Source organism: Coenobita brevimanus, chromosome 50 (assembly GCF_032717465.1).
Source record: "Coenobita brevimanus isolate Jiangsu-jjx chromosome 50, ASM3271746v2, whole genome shotgun sequence".
In the NCBI taxonomy this organism is placed as follows: domain Eukaryota; kingdom Metazoa; phylum Arthropoda; class Malacostraca; order Decapoda; family Coenobitidae; genus Coenobita; species Coenobita brevimanus.
In genome coordinates, this window is record NC_137003.1 from 29,221,462 (window position 1) to 29,242,601 (window position 21,140).

At 39.3% G+C, this 21,140-nt stretch overlaps 1 protein-coding gene across 1 annotated transcript in view; it reads right to left on the bottom strand.

The window, feature by feature from the left end:
* Positions 1 to 815: 815 nt before the first annotated feature.
* LOC145399720 (glutamate receptor ionotropic, delta-1-like) overlaps positions 816 to 21,140 on the bottom strand; it is a 73,858-nt gene continuing 53,533 nt past the window's right edge. Inside the window, exons 9-10 of the mRNA XM_080272267.1 lie at positions 16,601 to 16,757; positions 816 to 950 (exon numbers count right to left, since the gene is read on the bottom strand). Coding sequence (XP_080128393.1) covers positions 816 to 950; positions 16,601 to 16,757 — 292 coding nt within the window. The remainder of the gene's footprint in view (positions 951 to 16,600; positions 16,758 to 21,140) is intronic.

The following is a 21,140-nucleotide window of genomic DNA, read 5'->3' on the forward strand; positions in this document are numbered from 1 at the left end:
AGCATTTGTGTAATCTTGCTCACAAACCAACCAACCAACAAACAAACGGACAGGGGTGAAAACATAACTTCCTTGATGGAGGTAATAAAAACAACATTTAGGAGGAGGAAGAAGTAGAAGAAGAAGAAGGAGGAGGAGGAGGAGGAGGAGGAGGAGGAGGAGGAAGAGGAGACGAAAAAGAAGATGAAGAAGAAAACGATGAAAGAGGACGAAGATGAAGAAGAGGAAGAAAAGGATGAAAGAAGAAAAAAGAAGATGTTGACTAAGAGGAAGAAGAGAGCGATAAAAAACAAGAAGAAATGAACGATGAAGAAGAAGAGTATGATGAGGAAGAAGATAATTAAGAAGAAAAACAAGAAGAATACGAAGATTAAGATGAGAAAAAACAATGAAGATGATGAAGCAGAAGTCAATGAAGAAGAAAACGATGAAGATGAAGAAGAAGAAAACGATGATGAAGAAGACGATGAAGGAGAAAAAAAGACGATGAAGAACTACAACACAATGAAGGCGGCGATGAAGAAGATGAAAACAAGGAAGACGAAGAAGATGGAGACGAACACGAAGAAAAGATAAAAAAAAGAGGAGGAGGAAGACAAGGAAGAGGAAGAAAAACGAGGAAGAAGAAAAAAAGGAAAATACGATGATGAAGAAGAAGACGATGATGAAGAAGAAGAAGAAAAAAAAAAAACGATATAGAAGTCCTTTTTCCATATTTCGGTGCTGAAGCTTCATATTTTGATCCTTCTTCTTCTGTCTTAGTCATTATCCAATTTCCAATGAAAAACCAGCACGGAGACGAAGAGGGTAGGGTGTCACAACTGCCTGGAGCGATGAAACAGCAGAATCTCGGTCAGCAGGGTGAGGACAGCCAGAAAGGAACCCAGGAACAGCACGTAGAAGGCGCCCTGCAGGTGGTTCAAGCCCAACGGTAGCTCGCGAGACTCGGCCTGATGATGAAAAACTTTTTAAACAAAATATTTTTAATTCTTGTTCTCAGTATTGAATCATCACAAGTTAAACAATATATTGTAGTCCTAATCCATCTCAGTATACGCCCTATCTAGATATCGATCCTTCCATCTCTCTATCTATCTATCTATCTTTCCATCGCAGTCTGACTTCTGACCTGCATAAGTAAAGACGTGCTTGGAGCTCTCTGAAGGACATGTTGAAATAGCGCCTGCTCAAGATTCTCCTGCTGTGTGTGTACCAAATGACTTCATGGTGAAAACGGAAGGTGAGTTCATGTGTTATTTATTCTGTGAGTTAGCACACTGGGCTTAGTTTAGAAAGTAGCAAAAAATGAGGCAATTGATGCATTAAGTGACAGGTTGAAAGGTTGGGAGAATGAAACAGGAATGGTAGGTGCTATGTAAGTTTATCCAGAGGAAGTGGAAGCAGAAATGTTAGGGAAGGGAGATATCTTAGAAACTAGGCTAGTGAAGGCTGACACCAGGCTGGATGATAGAGATGGGTTCCAGCTAGTCATGGGAGGGTGCAATGCTAATCTAAATAACAGTGACAGGACTATGGTCATTAGAAACAGGCCTCAGGTACTAGAGGATGGAGTGCAGGATGCGTGTAGCTTCAAACTTTTTTTTTTTTTTTTAGGTGAGGAAGAAGGAACAAAGGCAACGAGCCCGCAGAACTGTTCCTTCCAAGAGAAAAACAAAATACAAGAGAGAGCCAAAATCAAGATCCATTCAATTCGAGATGCCTGGACACACTGGGTTTCAACGACTGGAGATCATAGGAAGCAGGAAATACAGACAGAGGGAGACAGTTCCAGAGTTGACCTATTGCATAAATGAAGGACTGGGAGTAATGGATAACTCTTGCATTAGAGAGTTGGACAGAAATGGGGTGAGAGTTTGCTGCTAGACGGGTGCTACATGCCCATCGTAGAGGTGGAGGAATGCAAGCAGACAGTTCAAGAGGAACAGTGACCATTGAAGTAGCGATAGAAAAGAGATAAAGATGCAACAGTGGGGCGAAGAGACAGAGGTTGAAGGGAGTCAGTAAGAGAGGAAGAGTTAATGAGACGAAAAGCCTTTGACTCCACCCTATTGAGAAGAGCTGTATGTGGGAAGCCTCCCCACACATGAGAGTTGTACTGTACGCAGGGGTGGATAAAACCCCTGTATAGAGTCAACAATTAAGCTGGGGTAAAGAAGGAACGGAGTCGGCTAAGCACACCCAATCTCTTGGAAGCAGATTTTACAAGAGATGTAATATGATCTTTCCAAGATAAGTCCCGAGTAAATGAAACCCCAAGCATGTTCAACGATTATTCAGGATTAAGCTGAATATTATTAAATGTTAGTGGGTTTATCTGTGGAAGATTTTGTCGGGTTGATAGGTGCATAAACTGAGTCTTTGATGCATTAAAAACAACCAGATTATTTTTACCCCAGTCAGAAATACGAGCCAAGTCAGACATTAAGTGTGCCATAGCCACATCCCTTGTTTGTTGAAGTAAGTGCTGAGATGGATGTTGTGAGAATCGAATGGAAAGGTGAAGGGTGGAGTCATCAGCGTAGATGTACAGCTTAGAATGTCATTGATGAATAAAAGGAAGAGAGTTGGTGATAGGACAGAGCCCTGAGGAACATCACTGTTAATAGATCTAGGAGAAGAACGATGGCCGTCTACAACAGAGGCTATAGAACGACCAAAAAGGAAGCTAGAGATGAAGGCACAGATAGAAAGATAGAAACCGTAAGAGGGCAGTTTGGAAATTAAAGATTTATGCCAGACTCGATCAAAAGCCTTTGAGATGTCAAGTGCAATGGCAAAGCTTTCGCAAAAGTCCCAAAAGGAGGATGACCAGGAGTCTGAAAGGTAGGTGAGAAGATCGCCTGTGGAGTGTCCCTAACGGAACCCATACTGACGATCAGAAAGAATGTTGTGATAGGAAACATGCTTTAATTTTTTTTTATTAAGAACAGACTCGAAAACTTTTGAGACACAGGATGTTAAAGCAATTGGACGATAGTTAGAGGGTTGGGAATGGTCACCCTTCTTTGGGACTGGCTGAATGAAAGCAAACTTCCAGCAAGAAGGAAAGGTACAAGTTGACAGACAAACGCGAAAGAGTTTGCCTAGGCAAGGTGTAAGCACAGAAGCAAGTTCTTGAGAACAACAGGAGAGACTCCATCAGGCCCATATGCCTTATTAGTATTGAGGCCTGTGATGGCAGAAAATGCATCAGCTGAAGAAATTTTACTGTTAGCCATGAGGAAGTCAGAGGGGGGAAGTGATGGAGGAACAGCACCGTAATCGTCTAAGGTGGAATTGGAGGAGAAAATCTGGGCGAAGAGATCTGCTTTTTTAGTAGAAGAAATAGCTAAAGAGCCATCAGAGTAAAAAAGAGGAGGGAAGGATGATGAGGTAAAGTTGCTAGAAGGTTTTTGGCAAGATGCCAGAAGGAGCAGGAAGAATTCGAGTTAGACAGTTGAGAGCATTTCGTACGGATGAAATTATTTTTAGCAGAGCAAAGAACAGACTTAGCACGATTCTGGGCAGAAACGTATAAAAGATGTAATTCTGGGGTGGGTTGGCTCCGGTATCTTTTATAGGCCCTCTCCTTGTTGCGGACAGCATTAGAACAAGTGTGATTAAACCAAGGCTTTCATGCATTAGTCAAAGGATATGAGAAAGGAATGTATGCTTCCATGCCCGAGAGAATAACCTCCGTAATGCACAAGGCACAACTAGATGGCTCCTGGCAATGGAAGCAATAATCATTCCAGGGAAAATCAAAGAAGTACTGCCTGAGGGCCTCCCAATCCGCAGCCCCAAAGTGCCACAGACTCATTGATTATACATCAGGAGAAGGAAATATTGTAATAAAGGTTTTAGGAGGAAGTCGTTTTCGCTTTTCTGGGTGTTGGATACAGGACGTGACTAAGAGAGTTGACGACTGAAGCCTTTGTCCCACTGTCAAAACTTTCCCACAACACTCTACGATCTTTGTCTTTGTGTGTCTCTGCATGTCATCATGAGTAACGAGGCGTGACTTAACGATGACGCAGGGCTGACGTGGAGAACTTGGTCATTCGTCACAGTTCTTGGCGTGCTACGACAGTTTTTGGAATGTTCAAAAATTGTTGGTGTGGGCGACGACAAGGAGGAGACAGTGACATGTTGTGATGGTAACGTCATTTTTCTTAGCTGTGCTTAGCGTGTCTTACCTTGTCGTAGGTTGTCGTAGCTTGTCGGAGCAATGTCTTTGTGTGTCTTAGCACTAACGTGACTCTGTCGTGAAATGGCCGTTTATATCTACCGTTTGAGGTATGACCATGGCATTTCACCAATATCATACCTCGAGGGTAAGATCGTGGTGATCGGGGCCGTTCTCGAAGATAAACTTGAATATGGGACAGGCTTTAGCAACACCTCAGAGGACTTGGTCTTTGTTACTGATTCTGGCATGGATGTGGGAAGTTGTAATGATGAAATGATGATGATCATGGTAATGATGATGATGATGGTGGTGGTGGTAGTATTTAAAGCAATACTAAAAAACAACAGTATAATAATTATAATAATAATAATAATAATATGAGTATGAATAACAATAATAATAATAATAATAATAATAATAATAATAAACAGAACATTGATAAAAACAATACCCTAATAATGATAACATCAACAATATCAATAAGAAAATAATAATTAATAATTATAGTATAGTAATAATAATAATAATAATAATAATAATAATAATAATAACAACAATAATAATAAACGGTCGTCATCGTGCTGAAAGGGTTAATGAGACTTATCCCTTCCAGAATTACATTTTTCCCCTCAAACGATGTGATACAGGTGAAAGAAAGATTACTCAAACTGCATTGGTTAGAAGTAGCCTTCATTAGCTCTTTCACGATAAGAACCTCCCAATTTAAGTATGACTGCCTCAATAGCAAAAATGAATGATCACTTTTTCGCCAAAATATTTTCTCCAGATGAAGAGGATGGAATGATAAAAGAGCAAGAATTAGTTGTAAAAGACCTTTTGTTTCTGGTAACATTTATATGTGTGTAAACTTAGAAGACTAAATAGTAGTAGTTGCAACCCCAGGCTCATTTGGACTCCAGAGTGAAACTACTTTCCTCCTACAGTCCACCATCCTCTTTTCATGGAACAGGGAGAGCGGAGGGACGTTTATATAACAGGCCAGCTCCACCACCCAGTTTTACTAGTGCCACGACGTGAAGGTGTCTCTTTCCAACATCTTAGAAGATTTATGCCCTCATAATGAACGTGTGGTTATAGTGAGAATGCAACGGTCTCCTTCTAAAGATGTTCATGTTGGACTGAGAATATAATTAACTGTCAACGAAAAAAAAAAAAAAGGAAGATAATAGAGATACGTAGAAATACCCTGGGATGAATTGGTCATTTAGAAGCAATGGAGAATGGGAAAAGTACGGGGAGAGGTGGAGGAGAAGACCGAGGATAAAGGGTAGGGATTGGGTGTACAGGTACAGTCGCCCCAAGAAGTGATGGCAGAGTTTCAGATTGCTTCGGTCACTCTGTACTGATATACGTTCGGTGAAAACTTAGTGAATATATGGTAAGTGCGTCCATTACTTCATAAAAAATATATGTCTATATCTATCTATCTGTCTATACATATCTCTCTCTCTCTCTCTCTCTCTCTCTCTCTCTCTCTCTCTCTCTCTCTCTCTCTCTCTCTCTCTCTCTCTCTCTCTCTCTCTCTCTCTCTCTATATATATATATATATATATATATATATGTATCACTCAAAGAATTATGTAAAACAAATAACATGAGGTAGTGATATATTAGAAGTTAACACTCAGATACTTCTCCTGATTTGAAGGAAAGTGTAATGTATTACTACACCCATGGCACGCAGCATAACCCCATGTTGCTGATGTATTTGCCTCCCAGGATTTCAAATACAGATGCTCTAGTTTCTAAGACCAGTTAAGTTAAAACTCCTGGGACTGCAGTACACTACCATATTTTCAGTTGCTATGGTGATGATACAGCAACAATAAGCGTGCCGCAACAATGATTTTTTTCTTAGTAATGATACCCTACCTGCTGTAGCAGCAAGACCTTTCTATCTTTTATTCCATGTCTTCCTCTCGCTTTTAATAATTTGCGACTTTATTCCTAATTCATGCAGAATTATTTCAAGTTGTAAGAAGATACGAGATTTTACCATTTTCTTATACACTAGGCAGTGAAGAGGATCAATGCATGAGTTTATACTCTTGCAATGCAAAAGCACATACTTTTTGCTCTGTCTCTAGTATCCTTCTATTTAAATAAACTTCTGTGTCCTGCTAAACTGAAAATGCTGATATGAAAGTTTTGAACTCAGTTATTTGTTTATGAACATCGGCATTTTCTTTTTCTTGCCAGTTGTTTAGATACTGAGGATACTAGGCTATGACACAAGTTTGTCATTCTCCAAGGAGCTTCGACTCTCGGCAGTTTTTCGAGGTTATCCTTATTTTTCATTCATTGATAGTCCTCTGGCTTATCTGAAGACTTCAAGTGAATTTCCTTAACCCCTTAACCGCAGGGCATCACTCTTGTGATGCTTGGGAACAAGGGATCATACTGCAGGGCATCACTTTTGTGATTCTGTGTTATTTTGAATTAGCCCGGGCTTTCAATTGGTGACTTGTATCATCTATCAGTACCACAAGTGTCCAGCTATACTCAGTTCAGCTAATGTCATCTGTATTCCCATCCACTGTTGACACTTTAGCCATTTTCCCCCTGTCCTTGACTCCTCTCCTTACCTCCCCTCCATTTCCCTCTCCTCCTGCCTGCCCAGCTGCTCTGCGCTACACAAATTCTGGACGGCACTGAAATGTGCCCTATGCCCTATTCTTATACATAATAATATATAAAAGAAAGAGAAAAGGTAATTGATACTGCCATACATCTGGAATAGGCTAATTATCACCTGGCAACACCCCATGTGCACTCATTCGCTAATTTTCCCTGTTTATTTACCCTTGAAATATGCCGTATGACCTGTTCTCATAATAAAAATATAAATAAGAAAGGAAGGGAGAAGCCTAAGTGATATTTACATTCATCTGGAACTACCTAATTTATTATGTATTGTCTAGATTTCCTGCCAATCATTTCATAGTGTATAAGTTAGCAGCTGTCATCATTCTGTCATTGTCAACCCTTCACCGCCCCTAGGCCACAGCATTCAGTTTACTGATGTCTTTCAAGGTGAAACCACATCAGATTCGCGCCTGTCTAATTCTGCCACTTTTTAGCCCCAGCAAAGGGCCCTGTGACCTCTACCCCTATTAAACCTCGTGTGGGAAGTAAAGGGCTAAGTGACTCTGCTGTGGAACGTGAACTGGGTAATATCAATGATAATGATGGACAGTGACTACGATCTTTCTGGTGACTAAAACACTGCAAGTGGAAATGTAAATAATGTGTAAATAATGTGTTAATAGCAAGTGAAAGTAATGGATGTAAATATGACTGAACAGTGGAAAATAGTTTTATAAGTTACTGCAAGTGACAGTGCATAACATAGTGTAAATAAAACAGAAATGTAAATATTGAAAATACATTACGTAGTTTACTGAATGTGAAAATGATGCCTGGAGTGAAAATAAACTACTGTTACTGAAGGAGACTTATGGATAAATACTGTAGATATATGTAAGTGTAATAATGTAATAGGAATATAAAGTGTGAGTGTGTTTATGAATAATAAATTACAGAATACCAGCGGGGAATGAGCACGGGTGGGAAGCTCATACGCATTCGTACTTTACATTGCTTTCACAGTGTTTTTCTTTTTTTGGAGTATGGATTCCAAACTACTTGAAAACCATAGAATAGTGTTTCTAGTGATAGTATCAGGCTGTGGTAATCATATTTTGGGGTGTCGGGATGTGTAAAGTGGAGACTTCGTTACCCAACTTCAGAAGTCTCCACAAGTCCTATGGTTGTCGATGAAGGCTCAACGAACATCCCAGTAGAAAGCTGAAGGTATGTGCCATAAGCAAATGTAATTATAATATTCTAGGACTAACTGATTTTTGGCAAATATTTTTAAAAAGTCAGTTGGAGCACGAATATCCCCGTGGGAGGCGCAAGGAGCGGCGAAAACATCCCCGCGGTGTAGGGGTTAATAAAAAACTGGCCAGATGCAGTGTAACTGCATATTATTGAGTAAAAGCTGTTTCCTTCCGTTCATGTTGGTCAAACCATTTTAAATAGCGTACCAACTTAGGCCGCATTCCCGCTTTCTGTCGTCGTCCATGGAGACAACAAAAACAGAAATAAGTGACTTTAAATTATTCCTTAGTATTGTAACGGTAATTATTTTATAAATAATAATGACATTTTAAATATTAAAGCACTTTTGTTTTTTGTATTATGCTACTAAAAATTATTGTGTTTTACCATATTAAATATGAACTCCGAAAATTATTCCTGACTCCCTGAGCGATAGTTCTGAAATTTCAATTACTTCCGTTTAGGATTTTCTATTATCGTAATTAACCTGCTGCTTACTACAGTTTTGAAATATACCGGTACTTTTTCATTGACTTATTGTTTTCTGTAACAGTTGTACAGTCGCCCCAAGAAGTGATGGCAGAGTTTCAGATTGCTTCGGTCACTGCACTGATATACGTTCAATGAAAACTTGGTGAATATATGGTAAAACTTCTGTGCCTCCATTACATCTTGTAAAATAAAATATATATCACGCTAAGAATTACGTAAAATGAATAACATGAGGTAGTGATATATTAGAAGTTAACACTCAGGTATATGTCACCCGATTTGAATGAATGTGTAATGTATTACTCCATGCCCGGAGCACAGCGTAACCCGCTTTCCTGATGTATTTGCTTCCCAGGATTTCAAATACAGAATGCTCTAGTTTCGAAGACCAGTTAAGGAAAACTCTTGTGACTGCAATACACCACCTGATTTTCATCTGCTGTGGTGATAATACAGGAACAATAAGGATGCCGCAACAGTGAAGTTTATCTTAGTAATAATACCCTACCTGCGGTAGCAGCAAAACCATGCTGCATTTTATTCCTCATCTTCCCATTGCTTATAGCAACTTTATTCCTAACTGATGCAAAATTATTTTAAGCTGTAAGAAGATATGACAGGTTTTTACCCTTTTTCGTACACTAGGCAATGAAGAGGACGAAAACATGAGCTTAAATTCTTGCAATGCAAGAGCACGTAGCCTATTTTTGCTCTGTCCCAAGTATCCTTTTTTTTAAATAAATCTCTGTGTCCTGCTTAACCCATCACGTCCCGAGCTATTTCTCACCTCCGACACCCCCCAATCCCGAGGTATTTTCGGAAAAATTTTTTTTGGCTAAAACCTCCGCTTTTGGTGAGAAACATCGAAATTTCATAGAGAAATTGCTCCCCTGAGGTTTAAAATACTCGATCCAGGTAGCAATACGTCCTTACCTGACTGGGTTTTCTAACAGGCTGCCACCAAAGAAAACGAGTTCTATGGGAGGGTAACTATTTCACACCACTCATAAACGGTATTTATTTATATATTTACTTGGTACGAATTTATACGTAATACGAGAGTATATTGGTTTTCAAACAGTAATATGGGCATTATAAGCATTGTTTCACTCACTAACTCATCACCATACCTGACCTTTTGCCACATTACCTGATCATCATTTCTGACTGTTTCTTCCTCTAATGCTATGTAAATTTTGTCCTCCACATTGTCATCGATTGAGGAATCACTGTGGCCCTGAATGTCTTTACTGACCAGGTCACTGGTAACAGGTGAATTGCTGAGACAATGGTGTGTGGGGCGGGGGAGGTTATACGGTGTAAGGCATTGTCCCTGCTTGGCATCTTGTAGAAGAATAGAGGAAGGTGTCCCGTGTATATGTACGAAAAATCACGCGCGAAAATTGAAAATTGTGAATATTAGGGACCTTGCAATTGCATGACGTACCAGTATGTCGTCGGGACTGGCAAATGGAAAATGTTGCAACACCCATACGTCGATGGGACATCTCGGGTTAGCTGAAAATGCTGATCTGAAAATGTTGAACACAGTGGCTTGTTTATGAACATTTGCATTTTATTTCTCTTCCCAATTGTCTAGACACTGAGGTTACTAGGCAATGACACAAGTTGGTCATTATTTAAAAGAACGCTGACTCTCGGCAAATTTCCGATGTTTTCCTTATTTTTCATTCATTGGGAGTCCTCTGACTAATATTAAAACTTCAAGAGGATTTTCTTACTGAAAAACTTGCCAAATACAGTGTAATAACTGAATGTCTTTGACTAAAAGTTTGTTTCCTTCCGTGCATCTTGATCGAACCATTTATAATAGCCTACTAACTTACGCCGCATTCCCGCTTTCTGTCATCGTCCATGAAGACAACAAACACGGAAATAAATGACTTTAAAATATTCCTTAGTATTGTAAAGGGATCTATTTTATAAACAATAAAGACTGATTTTAATTGATTATTAAAGCACATTTCTTTTAGTCTTACGCTGCTAAAAAAATGATTGTGTATTAACATATCAGATATGAATGCAAATTATTCCTGACTCCCTGAGCGATAATTCTGAAATTTCAGTTAGTTCCGTTTAGGATTTCCTATTATCATAACCAACGAACTGATTACTACAATTTTGAAATATAACGGTACTTTGGCATTTACTTATTGTTTTCTGTACCAATTTTACATAATAGTTTTTTCCTTGTAAAGATTTATGGAAGAGTATGTACATTATTGCTGACCGAAAACTTCTGGATACTCTGCCGTCACTTCTTGGGCTGATTGTACAGCCGCGCACACAATTTCACAGTACAGTCAGCATTGCAAATCCTGTGGGTGGCCCGGGTTCAGAGTTTCACAGTATCGAACGTGTGGGGAAGCGAGGGAGTAGAGACCTGGCTGGCATGTGAGGCGGGTAGAAGGCATACAGGGGAAGGGGGGATGGGGGAGGGGGAAGAGTGGAAAGACAAGAGGGATGAGAGGCGGTTAGTGAGTGAAGTAATACAAGGCATTGTTATATTATATTATATATATATATATATATATATATATATATATATATATATATATATATATATATATATATATATATGGAGAGAGAGAGAGAGAGAATAAACATACCAGTATATAGAATAATCCCCATAGGATCTATGACAGCACTTTACACTAGTATACATAGCTTAGTGTAACAGGTCGTTACGATACTATACACAATTTGTGTTTTGTAGGGAACTGTCAAAGATCAGGTGATTACTATGGTGCTGCCCTCAAGGGGGTCTGTCAGTTGCCGAGCGGGCGCGTGTGCCTTGCATGTTTAGGTTCGTGTGTGTGTGTGTGTGTGTGTGTGTGATACAAGATAAATGTGTCATGATCCCGTTTACCGTCTCTAAATGTCCGCTTATGTCACTAGGTTTTATTTGTCAGATACCGTGATTCATTTGGTAGGTTACTTATTTGGAACATCAAATGCTTAGTGCATTAATATTTATTATTTGTGTCTGACTTATGGCACCGTTCCGTCTACTCATGTTAGAATAGGTGCAGTGCACTGGGAAACAATAGCTAATATATATGCCCACATTAGAATCATGATTGTATGCATATAGGACATCATGTTTAGGAGAATATGACATGCTAAAATTTCACCTGATGGGTGAAGGAGAATATAACTTGCTAAAATTTTACATGATACTGTATACTGTAATTGGGAGGATATCTTTCAACACCTGTTGCTCAGCATTTCAACGAATCTTTAACCTCTCCAGTTGCAACTGTTAAGTATTTAAGATAGCAGTGGTTAGTTAGTAATGAAATTCCAGGAAATAAAAAGAACGGGGGGAGGGAGGATGGTGCCTTATCCTTATTACACAAACAGTTCTTATGACTGCTATCACATACCCAGCAACACTGAAATATTTATGATTAACATTCACAAGTGTGTAAATGGAATGTTTCTGATAACCGTGAGAATTAACCTCTGTAAGGAAACCATAGGAAAAAAAAAAATACATAACACAAGAGTTTATTTAATAGCCAGTCCAACCCCCACCCATTTCAATAACGCCGCGCAGTCTGTCTGGCACTGACGTAACAAGACGTCGCACCGTCTCTGGTCGGCGTCTGTAGGTCTCCCACGATTCAGAGACGTGTGCCATGAGCTCCCGGTTGTTCCTCTCCTGTGCCATATTCCAAGTGTTTGCCATCTGTGCCCAAACGTGTTCAATTACATTCATATCAGCTCCTTTGCAGGGCAGTTCCAGGAGCTGAAAGTGGTCCTGTTCGTCAAACCAGCGTCGAACTGTCCGAGCTGTGACGGGACACCTGTCTTGTATGAACAGTATGGGCCCAGGTGGAAACGGGAAATCTTTCTCACGAAGGGATGGCAAGAAGGACTCTTCAAGCACCTCGATGTATTTATCTGCTGTGAAGCGCCCCTCAATTTGGAACACATCACCTGCACCATGCAACGGTATCCAGCCCCACACATTGTAGGTGACGTTGCCAGAACGAGCTACCTCCATGTTGTTACGACGCTCGTATCTGGAAGCATATTATGAGTTAGTGGATTATTGACGTATGTGCATTTCTCCCTGTATATTACGCCTAAAATTGTGCATAAACATTCTGTGTTCATATATGTATTAGTCCATAAGCATACATTAAAACAAATCCCTTTTCGCCTGAGCAGCAATATAATGTTCATGCGTAAACCGGCAAACCATCCATAATTACCACCTCGTCCACACTTCACGACCGTTTACCAGGCATGGAGCACTTAATACCCCTAGACCGCTGTTGAACCAACAGGGTCGATATTAACACATTAACTGAATATTCCATATGAATGTCTGTTACCTCCGTAAAGAACACTTAAGATTTTAGCATGCCACATGATTTGTTATACCTGGTGATATTTATCATCAACTCCGGTATATGAAATTGTATTCGTTTTGTTTTTTTATGTAATGGTTTTTGCATACGGATATGTTATCTAAATGTAATGAACTGTTAGGTATTAACTATTACATATTTCATTACCTGATCTCCAGGGTGGTAATCATTTACAGAACATTAAGGGAATAATGCACATGATTATGTTCGTGGGCAAATTGGACAAACTGGTTAAGTTTAAATATTTAATACATCGTAACTATTTATTGTTTACAAATCAGGTTAATGTAACGTTCAGGTAAGTAAATATCATAAATAACTTACCCAGTTACAGTTGACGCATAATTGTGAAAAATCTGCTGTAAACATCTCCATTATTTACTGCAACATAATTACCTGGCTGCAGGTCCTGGTGCATTATAAATAGTCTCCAGACCCATTCACACTTAGTTTTGCGACTGCACGACATCTCAGTCCCTCTATCGTATAGCCACATTTATGGTCCTCCACCAAAGCCCTCCACAAACAATTAGGTCGCAGCTTATCAACTAACATTTAATAAACATACCTGGTATTATTTACTCTCCAGCAATGGCCTTGGCCATGAGAAGTAGAGGAGAATACTTTCTCATTTGTGAGTACTGCACGATCCCGAAACTCAAGGTCTCTCTCAACATGGAGTTGTGCAAATTCCAGCCTCCCGGCTCTGTGAGCATCAGTCAGTTTCTCCTTCCGTGCAGGAATTCTGTGATATATACCCCTCTTGTGCAGCCTGCGCCTTACAGTCATTGCGCTGACAAGCAACTGCAGGTTCTGTGCAATAGCCGCGGCGTTAGTGTGAGGGTCTGCTTCAGCTGCTGCCACAATCATGCCATCCCATTCCGCGTTTGTTCTCTGACCCGCTCCTGTTGTCGCTGTTAACAGACCAGTAGGCCTACAGTGGGCCTCATTTCATTCATTAAAGTGCAAAAACAATCGTAAAAGAATGGGTAAAAGTAAACCTGCTACAAAACTAACGCATAATCAAACATTACTTCCATCTACACTTTATTCAAATACAATACACAACCGACAGACAATGATTAACAATTGGCACTCGTTGGACATAGAAATAACTGGAGACAATTACTAAGTAGGTGTTCCAGAATTGTGAGTATTTGGAAAGACGACTTAATAATAGTGTCATGAGGGAGTAGTGAGTCGACATCACCTCACCTCCAACGAGTGCCAATTGTTAATCATTGTCTGTCGGTTGTGTATTGTATCTGAATAAAGTGTAGATGGAAGTAATGTTTGATTATGCTTTAGTTTTGTAGCAGGTGTACTTTTACCCATTCTTTTACGATTGTTTTTGCACTTTAATGAATGAAATGAGGCCCACTGTACTGGTCTGTTAACAGCGACAACAGGAGCGGGTCAGAGAACAAACGCGGAACGGGATGGCATGATTGTGGCAGCAGCTGAAGCAGACCCTCACACTAACGCCGCAGCTATTGCACAGAACCTGCAGTTGCTTGTCAGCGCAATGACTGTAAGGCGCAGGTTGCACAAGAGGGGTATATATCACAGAATTCCTGCACGGAAGGAGAAACTGACTGATGCTCACAGAGCCGGGAGGCTGGAATTTGCACAACTCCATGTTGAGAGAGACCTTGAGTTTCGGGATCGTGCAGTATTCACAAATGAGAAAGTATTCTCCTCTATTTCTCATGGCCAAGGCCATTGCTGGAGAGTAAATAATACCAGGTATGTTTATTAAATGTTAGTTGATAAGCTGCGACCTAATTGTTTGTGGAGGGCTTTGGTGGAGGACCATAAATGTGGCTATACGATAGAGGGACAGAGATGTCGTGCAGTCGCAAAACTAAGTGTGAATGGGTCTGGAGACTTTTTATAATGCACCAGGACCTGCAGCCAGGTAATTATGTTGCAGTAAGTAATGGAGATGTTTACAGCAGGTTTTTCACAATTATGCGTCAACTGTAACTGGGTAAGTTATTTATGATATTTACTTACCTGAACGTTACGTTAACCTGATTTGTAAACAATAAATAGTTACGATGTATTAAATATTTAAACTTAACCAGTTTGACCAATTTGCCCACGAACATAATCATGTGCATTAATTTCCTTAATGTTCTGTAAATGATTACCACCCTGGAGATCAGGTAATGAAATATGTAATAGTTAATACCTAACAGTTCATTACATTTAGATAACATATCCGTATGCAAAAACCATTACATAAAAAAACAAAACGAATACAATTTCATATACCGGAGTTGATGAAAAATAGCACCAGGTATAACAAATCATGTGGCATGCTAAAATCTTAAGTGTTCTTTACGGAGGTAACAGACATTCATATGGAATATTCAGTTAATATGTTAATATCGACAGTGTTGGTTCAACAGCGGTCTAGGGGTATTAAGTGCTCCATGCCTGGTAAATGGTCGTGAAGTGTGGACGAGGTGGTAATTATGGATGGTTTGCCGGTTTACGCATGAACATTATATTGCTGCTCAGGCGAAAAGGGATTTGTTTTAATGTATGCTTATGGACTAATACATATATGAACACAGAATGTTTATGCACAATTTTAGGCGTAATATACAGGGAGAAATGCACATACGTCAATAATCCACTAACTCATAATATGCTTCCAGATACGAGCGTCGTAACAACATGGAGGTAGCTCGTTCTGGCAACGTCACCTACAATGTGTGGGGCTGGATACCGTTGCATGGTGCACGTGATGTGTTCCAAATTGAGGGGTGCTTCACAGCAGATAAATACATCGAGGTGCTTGAAGAGTCCTTCTTGCCATCCCTTCGTGAGAAAGATTTCCCGTTTCCACCTGGGCCCATACTGTTCATACAAGACAGGTGTCCCGTCACAGCTCGGACAGTTCGACGCTGGTTTGACGAACAGGACCACTTTCAGCTCCTGGAACTGCCCTGCAAAGGAGCTGATACGAATGTAATTGAACACGTTTGGGCACAGATGGCAAACACTTGGAATATGGCACAGGAGAGGAACAACCGGGAGCTCATGGCACACGTCTCTGAATCGTGGGAGACCTACAGACGCCGACCAGAGACGGTGCGACGTCTTGTTACGTCAGTGCCAGACAGACTGCGCGGCGTTATTGAAATGGGTGGGGGTTGGACTGGCTATTAAATAAACTCTTGTGTTATGTAGTTTTTTTTTTTCCTACGGTTTACTTACAGAGGTTAATTCTCACGGTTATCAGAAACATTCCTTTTACACACTTGTGAATGTTAATGATAAATATTTCAGTGTGGCTGTGTATGTGATAACAGTCATGAGAACTATTTGTGTAATAAGGATAAGGCACCATCCTCCCTCCCCCCGTTCTTTTTATACTCTGCCGTCACTTCTTAGGCCGACTGTACAAGAGTATGGGTGGAATGAGCTTGGGGTAGGGTAGCCTGAGAAAGAACAAGTGATACACAGACCATTTGTCTGTGGCCAACCTTCCAGGACTGAGGAGACATACATAGACACAGATGAATATATAGATTGATAAACAAATATAGACAGAGAGCTAGATACATACATAGGTAGGCAGAAAGATGAATACATATTGATAAGTGGATACACAGGTAGACAAACAAATGGACAGCTAGCTTACTGTAGTGTCGTCAGCAGTGGCAGGGAGTAGATCAGCAGCCTGCCTGTTCTCCTTGACCCTTTGATGGATCACCTTCTCAGTCCAGTAACCTATTATCCCGCCGTTTTCCAATCGATGAATCAATGTGCGGAACAGATTATGGAACGGCGCTCCTTTCCTGAGGAATATTAAGCATTAAACCTTTTACAATGAATGGCTTTCTTTAAAGTTAAACCCTTCATTATCAACACGGTATTTTTACATTATTCTTGCTTTTTTGGAAAACTACCTTATTCATCTTACATATGTGTGGTATTAAAAAGCTTGTAATTTACCGATACTGATTCTCCTGTAATTTTTGTAGGTATTGCGATGATTAATCTTGCTAACAAAACCTCAGTCATTAAAATTATGAGGGACGCTAGTTAGTGAAGAAGAGTAACGCCGGCTGGTATGAGGACATTTTGTGGATGATAATACTGTATGTTGTCTGTTAAGTAATGATGCTCAATCACCACACACCACCCTCCCTCATAGTGTTGCCAACCTTATCACTAAAAAACTATGTACAGTAGTCTCTCTCTCTCTCTCTCTCTCTCTCTCTCACACACACACACACACACACACACACACACACACACACACACACACACACACACACACAATGAAACTCGGACACTGACATCAAATTTCATAGGGGCATTATAGTATGACAAGGGAAAAAAATGAACTTAAAACCACGACGCACTAACAGAGGATGTAACTGATAAGTGATGACAATATTAGTTACTGTGAATTTGTCATAAAAGAGAGCTATTATTGCTCAAAGAAAAAAAAAAGTTGTGTTATGCATCTGGTTTATCAATGCTATGACAAGTGAGTTTAACCTACAACCTTGAAAAATCTGTTTGACGTGAGTAGAAAAAATATGTGAATGTTGCTTTCTCTTCATTATAAATCTTATCATGTGTCCTCATGTAGCTGCGGTCTTTTTCTCAGGGAACTGCTTCACACCCACTGTTCTGATACTAAGTCGTGATCGTGTGATAAGCTATGAACTTAATGGTAAGAAAGAGTCTCCTTGATTACAAGGCAAATAGACGCGGAAGTTTCACTACACTTGACCATCAACTGAACTGAAAGAGATGAGGGATCTTTCTCAGGCTAAAACAACTGTACTGTAATGAAATCGATCATTCGTATGAAATTCACCCACGCCCGTCATGACGTTTTAAGTTATTTTACAGTGCGATGGAAATGAATAAATAGGCCAACTTTCTCCCATAAACGAATCGGTATGTTTGCAACAATGTTTTGCATCTTCTAAACACATCCATTAGTTACTGTCTCCATGTGATCTTAATCTCATCAGCTCAAGGTTAGACTTTCCACTGAAGTGTTATCTCCAGGCGAGTTATTCATATCAGTTAACTATTGCCTTCAACAGTCCATTGTGTATGCACAGTACGGTCTTTCTCAAAAAAAGGAAAAACACCTTGCGGTACGTACAGGAAAACGGAGGAAAACTTCATTGCATTAAAAAGGTAAAGATTTTGCAGGATGGTGCATATTAAATAATATATTCTGTCTACTCATGGACATTTTGATTCAGGTTTGGGAAATTTTATGTACTAGAGAGGTTACTGAAAGCGTTATATATATATATATATATATATATATATATATATATATATATATATATATATATATATATATATATATATATATATATATATATATATATATATACAGTATATATATATATATATATATATATATATATATATATATATATATATATATATATATAGTACCCTCGCGTCCAAGACGGTAATATTGTCGCCTGAGGGTCCCGTCTAGGACGAGAAACGTCTTGGACCAATACAAAACCTTATGGAAAAAATTAATATTGTCACAGAATCTTCGAAAAGTGCCCCTAAAAACATCAACCTAGACCTATTTTGGCGCCAAAAATTTCCCCTCCTTGAAAGTCAGTGTTTCTGAGCTACCTCCAGCTTAGTAGCTCAGTTATCTCCAGCTTAGTAGCCTGAGGTAGATGGGGGCGATTCAAGGGGTTAGCAGACCGTTTCCTAGGCATGGTTACGTAAGGAGATGCAGTAACCTAGGAGCAAACGCTGAGTGCAACACGCAGTAAGTGCGTCCACGATGTCCAGGTTAGGGACAAAAGCAAGCCCCGCTTGGTCATCACGTGACCATCACGTGGCCAGTATTTTATTGGGCAACAACTCAACCCCCTTCACTCTCTCGGGCACGGGGACCGTGTTGGACCGGGTGAGACGGTCATAGCTGTATTCTCCTCGGATTTGGGCCATTATGAACCGTTGGTTCCATATTAGACGTATGCAACCGTATATATTACAGCAATATTTTGGATTATTATTTATGGTCTCTGTCTTGGACGCGAAACGTCTTGGACAAACCCGTCTTGTAGGCGGGGGTATATATAGCTCCGAGGAAAAGCTCCGGGATAAGATTGAACAGTAACAGATTAAATGTTGGATGCAGGAGTAGAAATACAAAATAGGCTTGCTCCCTTATTTACTCAGCATATAAAAAAGAAGAAATTTCCCAAAACATATATAATGCAATAGTTATTTTTTTTTTACAAAAAGGGTGACTCAAAAGATCTTAGTAACTATCGACCCATTAGTTCATTATCAGACATTGACAAACTCTTCAGTAAAGTCCTTACGAACAGAATAACTACAAATTTAGAGGAAAACCAACCTCGTGAACAGGCAGGATTCCGAAGCGGGTATTCAACTACTGATCATCTACACACAATGAATCAGCTAATTGAGAAAACTGCATTATATAATAAACCATTGTGCTTAGGTCTTGTTAATTTCTAAAAGGCTTTCGACTCATTGGAGCACATAGCAATTATAAATTCATCGAGAGAACAAGGAGTGTAGGAGAACATTGACAAACTTCTCGAAAACATAATAAAGAGGGAATTGATACAGTTAAATTGCATAACGACTCGGAAAATATTAAGATTGAGAAGGGCATGTGTCAGGGAGATAGTGTTTCACCAGAACTATTTACAGCATGCCTAGAAAGTATTTTCAGAAAGCAAGACTGGGAAAACAAAGGAGTGAACGTAGATGGAGAAAAGCTAAACCATTTAAGATTTGCAGATGACATCGTCCTCATCTCAGAAAAAGCTGAGACATTGGAAGAAAAGTTAAATGACCTGAACAAAGAAAGTCTCAAAGTAGGGCTAAAGATGAACCGGAGTAAAACTACTGTTTAATCTACAAACACCAAAAAGCGTCATCAGAATAAGCGGAAAAAATTTGAAGAAGTCGAGGAGTACAATTGCTTGGGACAAATACTAAAATTAACGAAAGATAATGATAGCCAAATAATAAGACGCATTGCAATTGGATGGAAAGTTTTCGACAGAGACCTTGTGAAATGTAGTTTGTCAGTTTGTATGAAACAAAAAGTATATAATAAATGTATAATTCCAGCTATGACGTATGGTTGTGAGACCTGGAAACGGACAAAATCGACAGAAAATAAATTAATCCGTTCTCAGAGAGCAATGGAAAGGGCAATGTTGGGAATATCTTTAAAAGAAAAGAAAAGATCAATTTGGGTGAGAGCAGACTAAAGTCAAAGATATTATAGAAATTATAAAAGAACAGCAATGATGATGGGCAGGCCATGTAGCAAGACGGAGGGATAACCAATGGAGCAAAAGGTTGACTGACTGGACACCAAGAGATTGTAAGCGTTGCAGAAAAAGGCCACACAGGAGGTGGAGAGATGAGATAGAGAAAACTGAAGGGATAACGTGGTAAAGATTGGCTCAGTCAAGGAATTCGTGGAGGAGGTTGCGGGAGGTCTTTGTTCGGCAGTGGACTTGTTATGGCTGATGATATATATATATATATATATATATATATATATATATATATATATATATATATATATATATATATATCCCTACTCACCGCTCCTATACTGAATATAAATTAATTGCAGTACGTCATCTGAATTTCATATGCACTACCAAGTTTCCTCTCTTTACCAGGAGAAAAAGAAGACGGCTAAGAGCTAGGTCGAGAGATAACGTGTGTGACATTAAGTGAAGGTTTTGTACCACGGGACGAGAAGGTTGATTAGGGACAGAAGGGCTTGGAGGTCCTTCTGATGAAGCTACTGTCATAGATGCGTATCAGGAAAGGTAAAATTATGATCCACTTCCACTCGCCATGGACTATTTTTTTTTTTTTTTGCCTACCGACCATTGGGGCCGGAGCCCCTGGTCATTAAGGTAAAAATATATATATGTATATACATTGACATATATATATATATATATATATATATATATATATATATATATATATATTTACATATATATATACACACACATCCACACACACACACACACACACACACACACACACACACATATATATATATATATATATATATATATATATATATATATATATATATATATATATATATATATAATTTTTATTTTTAGTTTTATTTATTTTTTCTTTTTTATTTTTAACCTTAT